The sequence below is a fragment of the Hippocampus comes genome, unplaced genomic scaffold (assembly GCF_001891065.2).
Source record: "Hippocampus comes isolate QL1 unplaced genomic scaffold, H_comes_QL1_v1.1 scaffold112, whole genome shotgun sequence".
NCBI classification, from domain to species: Eukaryota; Metazoa; Chordata; class Actinopteri; order Syngnathiformes; family Syngnathidae; genus Hippocampus; species Hippocampus comes.
This window is the reverse complement of record NW_017805841.1, coordinates 2,502,297-2,519,475: the sequence shown is the minus strand read 5'-3', so window position 1 is coordinate 2,519,475 and position 17,179 is coordinate 2,502,297. Positions and strand designations below refer to the sequence as shown.

The window sequence follows — 17,179 nt, the reverse complement described above, 5'->3', positions numbered from 1 at the left end:
AACAACAAAAAAAGAACTGATGCAGTCTCGAATATTTGCAATTGCTCTTCTAATTCAGAGTGCTCAAAGTAGAGCAAAATAAATCGTGAACTAACGGAAAGTAAGGAGCAGGATACAGTAAGCGTTTGAGGAGGGTTAGATGCTACGTCGTCAAATATTAGGGTTAGCTTCTGCTCTAAATATAGTGTGGAATCTTGGATGTTTTCTTACACTGGGGGGGGGGGGGGGGGGGGGGGCAACAACAAAAAAAGAACTGATGCAGTCTCGAATATTTGCAATTGCTCTTCTAATTCAGAGTGCTCAAAGTAGAGCAAAATAAATCGTGAACTAACGGAAAGTAAGGAGCAGGATACAGTAAGCGTTTGAGGAGGGTTAGATGCTACGTCGTCAAATATTAGGGTTAGCTTCTGCTCTAAATATAGTGTGGAATCTTGGATGTTTTCTTACACCGTATGATTGATGTAGAAACTTGGAATGTCAACGGTTTTGCGGTTATCTCAAATGAATCTGTCTCAAAACACATTGAGAAAGAAACGATGGAGATAACAGTGAACGTGAACATGCAAGGCATGCAATTATTTGTTTGCTCACAAGGTCATCCAACACAGATATGCAGATCTGCCCCGAGGAATTCATGTGCAGAAGCCGACAGAAACTTGATGATTCTGATTCGTCCAAGCGCGTGACACGTACAAGGTTTCACTGCTCTGACAGTACGGTACAAAGATTCTCAGCGCGTAGAATCAATCAAAACTGTACAGTTAATTGTCTTTGGAGACCTTTCGCCTCTTGTCCGAACTGCCTTGGTTCATACATAGAGGCTAGGTCAGACTGATGTGAAAGCCCAACTGTTTGGTATCTTAACTTTTTTGGGATGCAAAATAAAAGCCGTTAAGGTGGATTCATCCTCTTTAATATTCCTCTCATTTATAAGAATAGCTGAAGAAGCACTTGAAGCCCAAAAGGACTGTGTTGTTTGTTTATTCAGTGGCACCTAACTTTATTGAGTCTCTTTGGAAAGGATAAAAGGACTGCGTTGTTTGTGGGAGAAAGACGGTTTGGGAAGCACCCTCCTCTGTTTTAGAAATGGTTTCACCACCTAAACATAGATGGTCTATTTTGTAAATCGCTCCAATTCAAGTACAAATATTCCCTCCACAATAGTCTTGTCCATCATTCGCAGAGCTGACACCGGATCCATCCACACAAGTTATGATAGCAGATGTTATTGTAATATTTTTCTATATGCTGAGGGAGAACGTTTGGATCTCATCTCAGCACACTCCCCTGAACTGCATCCAAGCCACCAGCTTACGAAAAAGTCAGGTCTCCCTGCGTGCATGAGTGGGATTTTTCAACTTGGGGAAAATATACAGTAGGCATCCACTTACAGACCGCAGCAATGAGCAATGGATCCAGACACAGACAAACACACACACACACACACACACACACACACACACACACACACACACACACACACACACACACACACAAACAACAACAACAACTCAGTCTCCGTGAAGCTAAGCCAGACATTGCAGTTTGGGTTGTTTACTAAAGAGCATGTGAATGTAGCTGACAGCGATCATCAATCTTGTGTTATGAGCAGAGGCTTGTTTATGTCTGTTTTCCTTTTTGACAACAGTGGAAGACATTTTTGGCACAGTGGATCAAAGACACTTTCATATAGCATGCACACACTGCTTACACATTATGATACTGACCTAAATTTGAAGAATAAGTAGGCTAAACGTCACCACTGGAACTGGGGACTGAACTTCACATCCTTTACAAATTCAAACTCACACCCAGACTTTGCTTCATCCAAGAGTATCGGAGATGGCGCCGTGTCTGGGATTTCAACAGGTACAGCTTTACATGCAACCAAATGCTTTGTTTGTGAACATAGCTGCAACTAATACAGTCTGTGCATATTGTGGTGAGCTAAACTGGCATCCATGAAATGCTTACTTAAGATATTAGTCTAGCTTCTTAAGATGATGTAGCTAGATAAAAGACAGCTAAAGATTGAGAGTAACAGATAAAGCTTAACCTGAGCAGATGAAGACTGGACAGCTGCGGGAGCAAGACTTGTAAAATAAATATATCGAAAGAAATCCTGGCCCCGCCTTCCCAAATTCAATTTCAGACCAAAATTAACTCGATGGCATGTAACCTGACTATGATTTTTCTTCTTGTTTCCAGGAGAAGCCAGAGCTCTCTGCCCTTGAGGAGCTATTTGAAATATGACGAGAACATTCTTCAGCATCACAGAGAAGGTTCAAGATGAGGTATAGCTTTACAAAGGTCTGCCATCTACTTAAGTGAATCCAGTGAGCAGGTTATTGGAATGTGAGGGATACTCTGCCAATGCTATCAAACATGACGACGAGATATAGTGTGCAAGAATCATCCCCACTTTCAGAGCATATACATTTTCCACTCTGACAACACCGTCTGCCAGGAGTGGGCTTGTTTGTCCAGGGAAAGCAGACATTCTTGTGAAGGAGAAGAAAAACTGCCAATTAGACACTGACCTGACACTCACAATTCTTCTTTTGCACTGGAAATTGTTTGACTTGATGTAGGAAAAGTGCTTTAAGTGGAAAAAAAAATCAAAGCTATTAAAAAAAAAAAACCCATTATGTAACACACTGTGTCGTAATTTTCTGTTTGTTAGATATTGATCATATCAACTGGTACGGGTTCCAGTACGAAAAACCTGCGGCACTAGAAATCATGCTCGGTTCCTGACGTTTTTCTTTTGTTCGGTTTATAGTTATAACCTAGAAGTGTTTTTTTTTTTTTTTATAAAATGCTTACTGTATATTTGATATGACTAGAATTTTGTGGTAACCTCGATGATACGTTATGACTTGCATACAGTATGAATTTGTCTTAAGGAAGGGAACATTGTTTTAATAGAGGGCTGCTGTACTTGTCTTACACTCACTTTTTAGACCTATTTACAATTGCCTGACCCCCACCTCTATGCAAAAGTCAACACGAATCATGCAGCACAGATGAATAAACATTGCACTGCTTCACAGAGGTAACTACTGACTCCCATTTTTTTTTCTTATAAAAAAGTCCAACAGCGTTTTGTGTTTATAAGTTATTGACCGTTCAAATTCCACACCTATATCCAACCATGACTAACAGGCTTATGTGGAATTACCCCTCTGTTGCTATAGCGATCAAAGAAATGTGTGAGAAAATGACAGTATTTACTCTGCAAAGATTAAATACCGCATCATCATCACTGTCACCAAGTGAACCAGATCGTTTGTAATGCATATCATAAAGTACGCAAGCACATCTACCTTCATTCCCATTGTTAATTACCTCCTCCACTGTGGAATTAAAGACAGCCTTGTTGTGGATTCTCCGCCCTAATGGCTGTACAATACAAACAAGCAGCTGCTTCTTTATTGGATCAAGGGATGAAAACGGATAAGCGACACAATATATGTATGTCAGCGTAGGAATAAGTCTTATGAGGAACACGTTGAGATGACAATCTAGGGTTTCATTTTGCGGAACCAAGTGTGACTCACGGCGGCCGTGGATTTCACTTCCTTTCTTCTTACAACTTGTTTGATCTTGTGAGCAGTGGAATGGGTCACTTTGCATGCCAACCTACTTGAGTAATTGGGGTGCAATGGGGAAATCCGAAATCTTCAACTTTGTGAGAGGATCAGTAAAGGGTTTTTCAATTGCCTTGCTCGGAAATTTTAACAGACATTGTCCGTAGGCGGGCGGCACGATAGTCGACTGGTTAGCACGTCCACCTCACAGTGTGGAGGTTAGATTCTGGATCCGTTCTTCCCATGTGGAGCTTGCATGTTCTCCCCGTGCCTGCGTAGGTTTTCTCCGTGTACTCCGGTTTCCTCCCACATTCCCAAAACATGCATGGCAAGTCAATGAAACACTCTAAATTGAGTGTGAGTGTGAGAGTGAATGGTTGTTTGTCAACCAGTTCAGGGTAGCCCCCGCCTACTGTCTGAAGACAGCTGGGATAGGCTCCAGCACGCCCGCGACCCTTGTGAGGATAAGCGGATTAGAGAATAGATGGAAGGATGGATGGATGGATAAATGGATGGATGGATGGATGTCTGTAGGCTTTGATGTAGCCCGAGAATTATTACAGGAATTCACCAGCATTTTCAAACCCTCACTTCTATTGAGAAGTTTTTATTTGTTCTTGGAAGGCCGTAAGTCAAGAAGGTGGATGCAAAATTCTATTAAATGTACAGTGCTTAACAAATGTGTTGTTGTGCCACATCTGCACTAAATTGGTAGCATTAGAACTGTCAAAATACTTTTGTATGTTACTGTAATACACACAATGATGTAGAATTTCTTCAACTGAATTTATATATATTGCATGTGAAATATTTTATTCACTTTATGATGCTGAGTGATCTCTGAGACAAATAGGTGGTGGTGGTGGCGATGTTTGGCAATTTATACAGTAAACCCCATCAGCACATAGGGAATGGTGACCAAGCCTGAACGTGAATAGTGATTTTGTGTGAATAACTGTGACTCCCCTAAAAGTAAATGAAATTACGATGATGATGATGACGAATTACTATCGTGGTTCAGTAAGGTGTAAACCTATGAGCATTTGACCGCAGAGCAGAGCGCAGTAGTTGAGCAACACTGGGCGTCTGTGCTGTTCGCAAAGTAATGTAATTGCTTGGTAGGCTGCTGGCGCAACAGTGCTTAGCGCTTCGGTCTTTACTGACCCAATACTGCTGGATCCGTGCAGTAGCAATCACAACATGGTGGTCATAGACAGATGGAGTGATGTTCCGCTGAACTGTTTTTCATGATTCAACATATTTTGATTCTGTGTGAAATCCGAGTTTGGTGAAACTCGCCAACGCAGACGTAGGCGCAGACGTAGGCGCATACGTCTTATTCTGCTGACTGTCGCGAACAAATCTAGCGCTACTGCTGTCAGATTTGTGATTGAATGAGCAAGTTGGGGACTGTGAACAGAGTAAGTAAGTGTGAAGTTTGCCCGCAGAAGTTTGAGTGAGCAACTAGTTGTTTTGTGTGTATTTTTTGTCAAAAGTCACATTTCCTGCATCATCTCATTTAGAGACGCGACGATACAATAGAGAGATCATACATTTTGTAGACAGCGATTTGCCACAAAAATACAAAACATTTTTTGCCACAATACAGAAAATTGCAAATGTGCGAGGAATAATGGAGGATAACACCCCCGCCCCCAAAAACTGTGAATAGGTGAATGTTTGAACGCCACAAAACCTATAAGTGGGGTTTTGCTCTATAGTATTCTTTCATTTCTTTTTCATTCTGTAATCTTGTCCCCATGATGGATGGATGGATGGATGGATGGATGGAACACTCTTAAAACAAATTCTCACCCTGAGACATGATGAGGAGCTTTTTAAACAGATGGACTTCAGGAACTTTTCTGTGACATTTGTTTGCTCATCTCGACCACTTGGGCAACAAACAAAATCACATGCTTGACCAGTGTTTCCCATTCGGAGGTACGCATACTCCTAGGGGTACGTGAGCGCATTACTGGGTGTACTTGGAAACATTTTATAATATATTTCCCAGATCAATAACTTATGCCACAGCCGTTCCAAAATCACAACAGCGTGGTGTCAACACAAGTCTCTCATGAAAGCTCAGATGACTGATGAAAAATAAATTAAGTGTTTCATTCCTGACATTGAAGTTTAAACACCAGTTTAAAAGGAATTTATTATTTATTATTTATTTTTTGTGGCAAATGCGATAAAAGTAATATATAATCGTGTTTGTACTTCATTTTGATTCACATTTTTTCAATGTACATTATTTTCCAGGCAACAGTATGGTAACGATATAAAAATGGTCTACTTTTGGAGAATCATCAACACTTACAGTATGAGTACGTGGGTACTCGTAATATGCCGAAAAAAATGTGGTTGGTACGCGATCCATAAAAAGGTTGGGAACCATTGCACTGGACAACACACTGCACATTTCTTACCTTTATGTGAAAGCCGTATTCTGGGATAAACGCTGTTGGCTGTGTAAACTGTGTTCGGAACCAAATACAATATCATCAGTGCCAAAAAGATGGTCCTCAAGCAGTTCTCCATCCTCTTAAGAAACAAGCTCCACATTCATCTACAAAGAAAGCCTGCAAAGGACGCTAAACCCCGAGCATCAGTGGAAAATGATTACTAAAGGATCTGGGCGAAAACTAAGAAAAATGAGTCTTCTTGAAAGTAAGGGTCCAATTATGGATCATCATCACAGCTTGCGCTGCTGCTTCCTCACAGTCTCCTTTCTCTGTAATAGCAGTCTGCTGGCCGCATCCACCCACAAGCTTGGTGGACAGCGCTGACGATTATTTTCTCACTTGCTTTTAGTCACCGGGGAGAAGAGAGGTCCAGTTGTTGCCTTCATGCTGCAGTGCCTACTGCTCTCCATATGTTGGTCCTTCTCTTTGTTTGCCTTAATGTTGAATCGGATGCGCTTTTTTCCCATTCCAAAGGGAGCAAGAAAAAAATAAAAAATAACGAGAGAATCCCACACAGCGGATCAATAAAAGCGCATTGCATTAGTCTTTCCCAGCAGGCAGAAAGCGCTGTAGTGCGTCTCTTCCACTTGAGTCCTCTGAGTCAGTCAATCTCTGGACAGGAGCCCTGCAGGAACGCCTGAGCAGGAGAGGGGAGGAGTAGGGAGCCTCACGCCTGGCGTGCGCTCGCTATGTACAAGGCAATAAAGTGAAGCTGTGAAGCTGTAAGGCTCTGCTCAAACAGGAAGGGAGGATCCCCAAACCTCACCTCAAAAGTGAGTCAGTAAAGATAATTGCCAGCACCACTACCGATCTGGCCACGTGCCATTGTGTAATCACTGCTTTGCTGTTTAAAGGCTGGAGAAACTGCCTGCAACCGTGTCAACTGTTTGTAGAGTGCCTCGTCGCTCGGGGGCAGCTGGTTTCAGCGAGGTCGTTTGTCCCGATGAGGAGCTGTGCTTTGAGGAACACCTCCAGGTTGTCCTCTCCCGTGTACCTCACACTTTCACCACTTCCTTTTACACTCCTGCCTTGAGTACGTCAACACAGGCCTCAGCCAATATTGTGGCTATGCACACTTTGCCTTGTTGTCCTCTATGTGGTGCCACAAAGACACTGTAGCACAGTTGGCGTGGAATTTCAAGTGGAAGGTGGTCTTGGGGCGAGGATCTCGCACTTGATTTTTTTTTCTCTTTCTCTCTTCCCAGCTCAAGACTTTTTTTTTTTTTGTTTTAGAAACCCAACAGTGAGGCTTTCTTGCTCATTATCACTTTTGCTGCCCTATCTTTTTAATTATAATGGTAGTACGGACGGACGGATGAATTTCTAACTGCACTGCCCATCCAAATGTGTTGGACCAATTCTTTTATTTCTGCAGGAGACTGAAAACATTTGGGTTTTGACTTCAGAAGATAAATGAGACATGAGATCAATTTATCCACCTTTAACAAGAATGCCTGCCCTATTCGCCTAAATTGAGGCGAGTGACTAGTCTCAGATAAACTCTCACACTGTGTTTTAGCAGTGCTGTTGGTTCTGGCTGGATCATATGCCCTTTAAAACTCTCTGATTTCCAGTTTTGATTTAAAAAAAAAAAATCATTTTTCACCAATTGTTCTCTTCCGGATTGATACTTAGCAACACATCTTTCATTAAACTATATCAATACATGGCGCTGTTTCCTTACAACATTAACTTTATCCAAGAAAATGTAAACAAACTTAGTGTTGGCAAAGAAAATAAGCCTGTCTCCAACATCGGCGGGGTGGGGCAGCGGGATGGGGAATCAGGCATCCAGTTAGGAGAGCCACGACATCCCGCCAAGACATCTGTTTTCCCTTGACATCTCTTTTGCATATCTTTGTGGTGACACCAGCATGAAGTCATGCAAATAACTCACGTGCACACATCTAAGGGATTTGTTCAGGAGAGAAAAACGCCCTCAACTCGTTTTGGATAATGTCTCTGCTGAAATGTTTTCCAGTCTATGGTCATGGCTCTGGCAGCCAATGTTGAACCAAATCATACAAAAACAATAGCTTCAATGACTTCTTTAGTAGTGTGACCACCGAAGACACACGCAGGCGGATACAGTGCATTGGAGTGTTAAGTTACAACAGCGGTATAAATTGAGTGGCAGTCAGGATCATGAAATTGCAATTGACTGCATTAGCTGAAGCAGCTGCAGCCCAGCCCCTCACACCAATGTGGGGGATCTGGTGGCTTCAACTCCCCACGTTGCACCTGTTCCCCAGAGAACAGAAGGACTTTGTGGGCTCGCAACATACACAAACTCGGTTATGCCGCTGCCTTGTTGCAATTATAGGCTCTCGTCTGCTGGTCTGGGCGAGACAACTGCTCAATGTCAGGGGAATGTGGCTGACTGACACACTATCGCCCGTCTGGAGCCGAGGCATTTTTGTTGAGCGTGTGCATTAACCTTCCAACCTGATGAAAGGTGCTCTGTGGGATTTTCTTTTCCCCTTTGCCTCAGCCCCTGGCCCAGATTAATAGCCATTTAAAAAGGCTAATGTACATGGCCAGTGGGCGAAGTATCCATTTACTCATTTCTACCAGTCTAATAGATGTAATCAGTCGACGTTCTACCATAGATGGCAACAGTCAGGTTCCCCACATTTTGCTTCGTAATCCCCTCTTGCTCAGTTTCCACTTCCCTCCCCTCCCCTTGATTTGTGTCAGACTTGTAGTGCTGGATGCCTCCCATGTAGCACATATCTCCCACAGGAACAATCGTGGAAAATAGGGCCGGGCAACATGGCGTTAAAATTAAAATGCATTTCTTTTGACAAAAATCTGATATATTTTTTTTTCATGTCATCTTTCGCCCGCCTCCCCCTCATTCACTTCGAAAAAGAAAATAGTGATGACATTTCTCAAATGAAGTTGGGCTTTTGGGGGGCTTTTATTTTTCCTTTCTGGGATTTGCTCTAATTCTCTTAATGCCCAAAAAAGCTCTGGAACCTTTTTCTTCCCCCCAGAAAGCCCCCACCCCCCAACCGCCCTATTATTGCATTAGGTTAACATCCTCCACAGAAATGGAAATAAATGATTTTCCTTGAGACATAATGTTTAAAAAAGTAATTGCAAAATATCCCTTCGACCAAAACATGCAAAATAAGTAAACACCGATTAATTGGCCAGCCGATATTAGCTCTTTAAAAATCAGCAAAAATCAGCAATTTATTAGCACTTTTAAAAAAGAAATAGCTGCCAATGTGAAATGAAAAATCAGTCACCCTGCAGCACCTACCTTGCTTCTATAACATCGGGACTGAAAACAAGTGTCCTTTAAACTCCAATGAATCGATAAATGTAATGAATCGACCAAGCACTCAAAGAGATGATTTGCACCACAAGTGTGTAATGCTTCATAATGTTCACATTCATGAATTCCATAGTGATTTTTTTCAAAAGCTTCTTCAGCTTTGGGGTCATCTGAGGCTTTAGTGAGTGTGAAAAGGCGCTTTGATTGAGTGCTGACGTCTGGTGTTTGTTTGGATAGGCCGCGTCCAAATGCCCAGGGTGTTCCTTTCATGCTGTCTGAACACAGCAAAAATAATTTCATTCATGTTAATGCCGTGTCAATACACAGAAGCCCCTGACGTGGACATCCATAGACACACTCCCCGTGGATGCACCTACGATACTTTTGAGGCAATGCGGCATGATGAGAGCACACAAAAGGGAGGAAAGAAGAGCTTAAAGCTAGTTTGAGAACGGAACCTGCGTGCCCACAGGACTTCCAAAAGCTAAAACTGAATCAGGTCTCTGGCGTCTGCAGTTCAGAGCGACCGGGTACTCCGAGCGTTTACACAGGTGGCCATCACATGGTCTGTGAGCTTTGTCCATGACTAGAAACACAACCAGGATTTTAAAGCAACATGTAGCTTTAAAAAAACAGTTTGGAAATCTATAACACCTTTGTCACCGTGGCGATGGTGGTGAAGCTACTTTCGAGGTCTAAAATGAATGAGCAGCTTGGAATGTTCATACCTTAGATTTAGCTGTGGTGCTCCGGTTACTGTCGTTCAATTGTGCGGTGCTCATGAACAACCTAACGTCTTTGAATTCTGACCCTGTCTCGGTTACCTCAATTTCCTCATCCCTTGGTCAATTTAACCCTAATATAAAATATACCAAGTGTGATTCTTCATAACAGAAGTACTAGTTTAAGAGACAATGCATGTTTGATATCCTTGAGCTCACTAACTTCACATTTGTACGTTTGTTCAACACAACCGTCACAGTTTTTTAAATGTTTTGTACTTGAAACAATAAAATAAAGACTTTCATGGTGGTGTGTTTTTTCTTTCAGCGCTTTAAGGGCCTGTCAAGACCAAAAACATATGTGGTTAAACTACTTACTGCGTATGTGCAGCTTAAAATTTCTCAAAGACCTCATCTTGTATTCACTGTCAGGAGCAAGACAACATAAATCGGCACACTTGACAGGTTGAACCATTTCAATGTGCAAATGTACTGAATGGATTCTGACTTAGGGTGTTCTGAACATGCAGAGTGTGTGGCGACAAGTGGAGGGAAGTATGTACAGCAGTGCTGCACAACTTTTATTGAGTCAAGCCACCCGTTTAACATGAGAAAAATCTCAAGGAACACAGAAATGAATACTGAAATAATGGTGATCTCTTCTTAGTTTACTCACAAATTGCCATCCTCAGTCTGAAATTTGGGCTGATTTAATTGAACACCAAGCTGATATACTCTTGGGATGCAGAGACACAATTTCTTTGGAATGGAAATGGATACACAGGGTTATTTTACCATCTTAATTGTCCTGCCTTTCACTGTATGTCGCTGGCATAGGTCCATGAACATCTGTATATTTGTAATTAATGATTTCCCCTTCAAAAAAATTCTAAAGTATGCGGATCATATCCCACAGTACCCTAGCTTTAATGACTGATGTACAGTACAAAAGACTCCGTGATACACTTGAATCCCCCCACCCCCCCACCCCGCATCAAGGTGCCTCAATCCCACAAGTGAATGAATGCAGTCAAATGGTAAAGACATTCTAACTTGACCGGCAAAAACGCTACATCCCTCAAGGTTGGGACCACTTCCAGGCAAAGAAAAAAACTGCTGTTGATTCAATTGTGTTTTCTGACATCTTTTCTATATGAATCAGTAATGGAATATCCAGCCGAAAGCCGCTAAGGTGATACGTATGTGGAAGTCACCATCTGGCCTCCCGTGAATCCTCATCCTTCATCATGGTAACGGTTACACAGTCTATAAGTGTGCTCGTGTGCATGCATGTCTGCTGTGCCTTTGGCACCATTGTAGGTATTTGCTCAATTTTCTAATATGGAAGATAGGAATCCAGAATATATATCTAAATATTCGGATGTAAAAAGACTACAGCCACCACAAGCCACAACCTTACAAGTTGTTCAACCAAAACTTTCTGGACAAAATGCTGAAAACAATCTAATATGTTAGAGTTCAACATTTTTTTAATGGGAAAACTAGCATTTTACAGCATTGGACTTTATGAAATTATTCCTCTAATAAAATGCTGAGGATCATACCTAAAATTAAAACGTGTGCATTATGTCATCATTGTGCCGCTCCTTATGGCAGTCAAAAAATGGTCACAATGGCATGACTGTCCGTGTTTTATGTTGTGTGTTGTGCAATATTATTTTGTTTTTGTACGACTTATACCCGCATATTTGATGATGAAATACAAAAGATTGTTGTAAAATAAGCTGAAGCAATATTAGTCATCTCTTGATTTATTTATTTATTCATTTATTTATTGCAAAGAGAAAAAAAAGCTATTTATGTCTATCCCATCCATGACATCAATGGTTTTGGAATCAGGAGCCAGTGTATTGGCAGTTTCCATGAAGTTTTAGGATTGATCTCGCTAGTTGTTTAAAAAACGAAGTTACATGTACTGTATTGTGTAAGTAGACATGTAATTCTCTTTGTTTTATATTTGGTTTCACAGGAAACTTCAACTGGGAGCAGCAATAAAAATCTAAAGCAAGCGTCTTTTTGGAGGAACCGTTCACTATTTTCCGAAATGGAAAATACATTTCCACCATCTAGCGCTCATGACAAACTTTTGCCTGTAACTCAAGACAAAAACAATTGGCCGTGCAACAGCGAGTAAGTCAGGTCGCTCAATCAGTTGAGCTGCATGTAAGTCTGTCGAAATGTCTTTAGAACGCTAGTTAGTGTTGTGGCTGAATAATTTCCCATCACAATCATTTAGCGACCCCTTATGAGCTTTCAACATTTTTTTTTTAATAATTTTTTTTTCACTTTAATTTTCCTCCTATACCCATCATATGCTGACAACTGCAGACTAAACATCTGCCTGCAGCATGTACTTATGGCCTGTTTTCCTCTCGCTCGCCTTCGGGTGATTGATGCCCACACCGAAATGACCGACATTTCATACAACATCAAAGCACACGGACATTAGCGGATTGTCAGAATACAATAACCTTGAGAGGAATGTGAAATCGTTTCCAACCAAACAGTGAATAATATTATAGATTTGCCCACATTCGCCTCCTCAGCGTACATGAAGCTCGTGCAAAATCCGACAGTTACGCAAGACAAAAACAGACGTTTCATACCACACTCCACATATTTGAGCGACATGCGACGTAGTGGAACCTCCACTGTCAAGCACAATGTTTCATGACATTGTTTTTGTTTTCTTAGTGCAGAACATTTTTTTTAATGTGGAGAATTACAGCTACCCCTCGCCAGTTCGCCCTTCATGTTTTGCGGCTACAGTGGTTTGTGGGTTTTTCCAAAATACTGTATTCACCCCCCCCAAAAAAAAAAAAAAAAAAAAAAACACTCATCAAATAATAAAAATACAGCCATATCGGCAGCCAAATTGCAGAAAGAAGCATTGTTTCATGTTGAAGTGCAAGAGACATTTCCCTGCATGCCGAACAAAGAGCGAATGCAACTCGGAGGCTTTGAACATGCCTGTACTGTACTGTACATGCCTACTCAAACAAAGCGCGTGATTTTTTTCCCGCGACATCAACAATTGAGAGCACGAGTGGATTGATCCCGTGAGCTGATTGGCTATGCATCGTCGCAGCCTCACCCAGGACCTTCTCTTGTTGTGTGAAGTCACGCTGTTGACTGCCTGGCATATATGTATCTTAGTGTTGTGTTCGGGATAACTTTTTAATTCAGCTGGGCTCCAGTACATTGCCGCCGTTGAGGCAAAGTTTGCCGGGTGTGTGGGAGCTGGTAAGCCCGCTCGTCCCTCCACGGAGTTGGCACCATCAACAGGGACGCGGTGGTGTGGAGTTGGTTCGCAGCCTTGACCAGGTCGGGGAGCCTTCTTTTGAAGGTGGTCTCCATTCACCGTGAAAAACAAGGGATTTCTGTACAGTAATCCCTCGTTTATCGTGGTCAATGGGAACCAAAACCACCCGCGATAAATGAAAATCCGTGAAGTAGCGACCAATTAACATATGAAATTGTTTTTGTTTTTTTGTTTTTTAAGTACGCAAACGGTCTGCGAGAAGCTGCGAAAGTCAGAAAAACAACAGCGAGTCACACAGAACAACATATACAGTACTGTACTCCATGTATATGGTTTTTTTTTTTCATGAATATGTTTGTAAAAGTCCGCGATGCACTGAAGCCGCGATAAACGAACCGCGAAATCGCGAGGGGTCACTGTACTTCAGTATAAATATTGCCATCATTTGATTGATTGATTGCCAACACTTGCCAACACTTTGATTCGCTCCTCTTTCATCTATAACTGCTTCAGACAACAAAGTGTATGCAGGAAAGTGGTTAAGATTGCACGATTGTCTGTCTCATGTGTTGTTTTGTATTATTTTGTCATTTTTTAACTTTCTTTTGATGGCGGCGTGGACACCCGCAGCAGCTCCTCTTGTTTTATGTTGTCTTGAGAGGGAAGAAATTTCATCTGTGCTGTATACAGCACATTTGACAATAAAGTTGTATCCAATCCAATCATTAAACCTTCACTGTGCAAGCAATGTTTGACTTAACATTTGAGCTACTCAGAGTCAGTTATGATCTTGCTTGAAACTTTTTTTGAGTCAAATTAATCAAGTGATTGGAATAAACACTGCGGCCCTAAAATGATTAGATGCTAAAGACTCACCAAGTTTTATGACATCTGGCTTTAAGTTGCATTTGATGATGATTTGAACTGTGGAAATGTTTTTTTTGGCATATTTTGTTTGGATTCAAAATGTAACCCCTTTTGGGGCATTTGAATGTTTCCTAAAATTAATTTCATATAACAACCGGGACATATACCCCCAAGAACAGGCTGTCTTGAGATCCTTTTGTCTTTTGTTAATCTCACAAACATCGAAACAAATAGATCTCTCTGTTTTTTGGAGGAACACCACTAAAGGAAGACAAATGAGTTATGTTGAAAATCAGTTCTTAATAAAGTTGCCCACAACCATGAATCAAGTGTTGAGTCATGCTTTGGGTGTAGCCTTCCTGAGTACATTACAGCATCCTGGGTCCTGTTTTTCAAATGTGTTTGTTTTTTTTTTTTTGTTTCTTTGTTTTTTTGTTGTTTTTTTTTTTATCTTTGTCACCTATGCCCTGTCTTAACTCACGCCTTCCTTATCTCCACCTGAGTACACCATGACGACCTCAACCTCCACCCAACACATCACTCACACCAGTTAGCGGCATTAGTCACTGTCACCCCTCAGCAAGAATACGAGGTGAAAAAAGAGAATGTCATTGGGAGCATTTGGGCTAAACGCTTCTTCCAGATGTCTTCTGTCTGGCATTGTAAACGTGTTAAGGCTCAATAAATTACTGGGACCGCTTGAAATGACATTATCAGTGACCCACGTGAAAATCCTCCAGATATGGATGACACAGTGTTTACAGTTCTCCATGGCAATTGATGAATTCCATCAGTCTTGAATGTGGAAATCTTCCTCATTTCACACTGCAGGCCGACAATGCCTTTATGATATAAAGTGTAAAGTATTGTGTGGTCGAAATATGTCTTCTAACTTGGCCATGGAGAGGCGTGTTGTGAACAACCCTTCCGAATTGGAATGTTAAAAAAAAAATATGTGAGGGTGAAGGCATAGCCAGCCCAGCTAACTGTACGTCGCTGACACGAACAAAGGTGCTCAAGTTGTTATACAGTATAAGTGGGAGGGGAACGCAACTTATGCCGGATTTCATTTTAGCCACGCCCACAAAAATTGGGAAGGCTGAAATGGTGTCAAACCATTCATTTAATGTGACAGCTCCACAATCCAGAACTACATTGTTCTCAGCCTGCTCTTGTTTTTAGCAATGATAAAAATCCATCATGTATTTGGAACAAATCTAAAATTTCACTTTTTATCGTCTTTTTGTGTGTAGCCTGAAAGACAGTTTCATAAGACAATTTAGTCTTCAATGAAGCTACCTTGCATGTTTCTGAAATGTGTGTGTGTGTGTGTGTGTGTGTGTGTGTGTGTGTGTGTGTGTGTGTGTGTGTGTGTGTGTGTGTGTGTGTGTGTGTGTGTGGTGGCTTGTGGGGTGGGGGATGGAAACCAATGTTTTGATGACGTTATGTCCAAATTTTTTTTGAGGGACGGGGGAACACTTGAGGTTTTCATCGTCAAGAAATTTCAACAGCATGTGTCAGTAAACAAGCTCTCTCCTTGTCTATCTTTTATTTCAACCCACCCATCAAGTGCTGTCAAGAGAGCTGTTCCAGTTGTGAAAAGTTAATTCGTCCAAGGCTCCCTGGACTTGCAAAATCCACTGGGGTGAATATGCAGAAAGCAATGTTTTATATGCAGTAAATGGAAAAAAAAAAAAAAAAAGAAAAATTGCAGTACTGGCCGACGCCAGCCAACTTTAGTCGAGAGGCGGGAATGGTCACGAGTTAACTCAAAAGGGATTTATCGCATACAGTATACACTCCTCCCAGAAAGTATTCGGCTATTCTTGAAGAAGGAGCTCAACAGCAAAATTGTTTTATCCATCAACATTTCCAACATTGTGATTTCTCTGGTTTTCTTTGGCTTTTCCGGTCTCTTTGCATCCTCTTGCAACGTATTAGTGACACTCCGTGATACCTGGAGCTCAGTGTCCACTTGGAACATCATCTGTGTCGAGGTTCTGGTGACCAAATGTGTCGTCTTGGTCCGAGGACTGTAAAGTAACCAATTTGTGGATCAAACAGCAAATAGTACTGAAACATTTAAAAGTCGGACATTTGCCTTGAAAAGTGTAGACCAGGACAAACTAAGTATCTGTAAAACTATAACGCATGTTAGGTCCATTCTGATATTTCACTCAAAAGCCCCAAACCCAAAAGTGTATGTGTTACATTTTACAAAGCACAACAAAATGTTATTGATTGTTGATCTCCACCTTGTTGATATTGTACTGTGCTGTCATACAAGAATCCATACTAAGAAACAATCAATAACCTTTTGTTCCGCTATTATAAAGTCCATATGGCCCTTGCATTTTTCACCCTGTGTCAGCTAAGCCTTCCACTTGATCAGGTCGTTCCCAATTGGAGATTTTAATTGTGTTCATCTATTTATGCCTGTGGTGTATAAGAACACTCACAACAACTAAATGCCTCTCCACCAAGTGGCAGAAGGTTCACTTGACTTGTGTATTCACTTTCTATGGAATTATTGTAAGGTGGTGTGCCGACAAATTCTTTGAATGTCAGATATGTGCCTTGGAAACACCGCACTAGATGATAAAGTATGTTCCAGCAGCTTGTGCCAACCTGAAGAATTCTGTCAATTTATAGACAGAAACAGCCCTGAGAGCGAAAATTCACAGTAAGCTACCAAGACCTTTTTTTTTTTGGGATTGACCGTTGACCCATAGCTAGCTCATGCCTCGATTGTCCAATCGTATCACACCAGTTTCTAGGGCCTCTGGCAACATACCGTTGACATTCACCTCGCATGCGAGTGTAAACTAAGAGTTGTCAGCAGGATTTTTCACATGGAAAATATCTTAGTTGCAGTATTTCCACATCTGTCTCAATAGTTTCCATGATGGTAATCAACATTTACCTCGCATGTATTTGTGACATTGCTTTCCATAGCACACGCC

The 17,179-nt window shown here is 41.4% G+C and overlaps 1 protein-coding gene across 1 annotated transcript in view; it reads right to left on the bottom strand.

The window, feature by feature from the left end:
• sema3e (sema domain, immunoglobulin domain (Ig), short basic domain, secreted, (semaphorin) 3E) overlaps window positions 1-6,676 on the bottom strand; it is a 30,435-nt gene extending 23,759 nt beyond the window's left edge. The window contains exon 1 of the mRNA XM_019888414.1: window positions 6,026-6,676. Within this exon, the coding sequence (XP_019743973.1) occupies window positions 6,026-6,161 (136 nt within the window). The 5' untranslated portion in view covers window positions 6,162-6,676. The remainder of the gene's footprint in view (window positions 1-6,025) is intronic.
• Window positions 6,677-17,179: the final 10,503 nt, after the last annotated feature.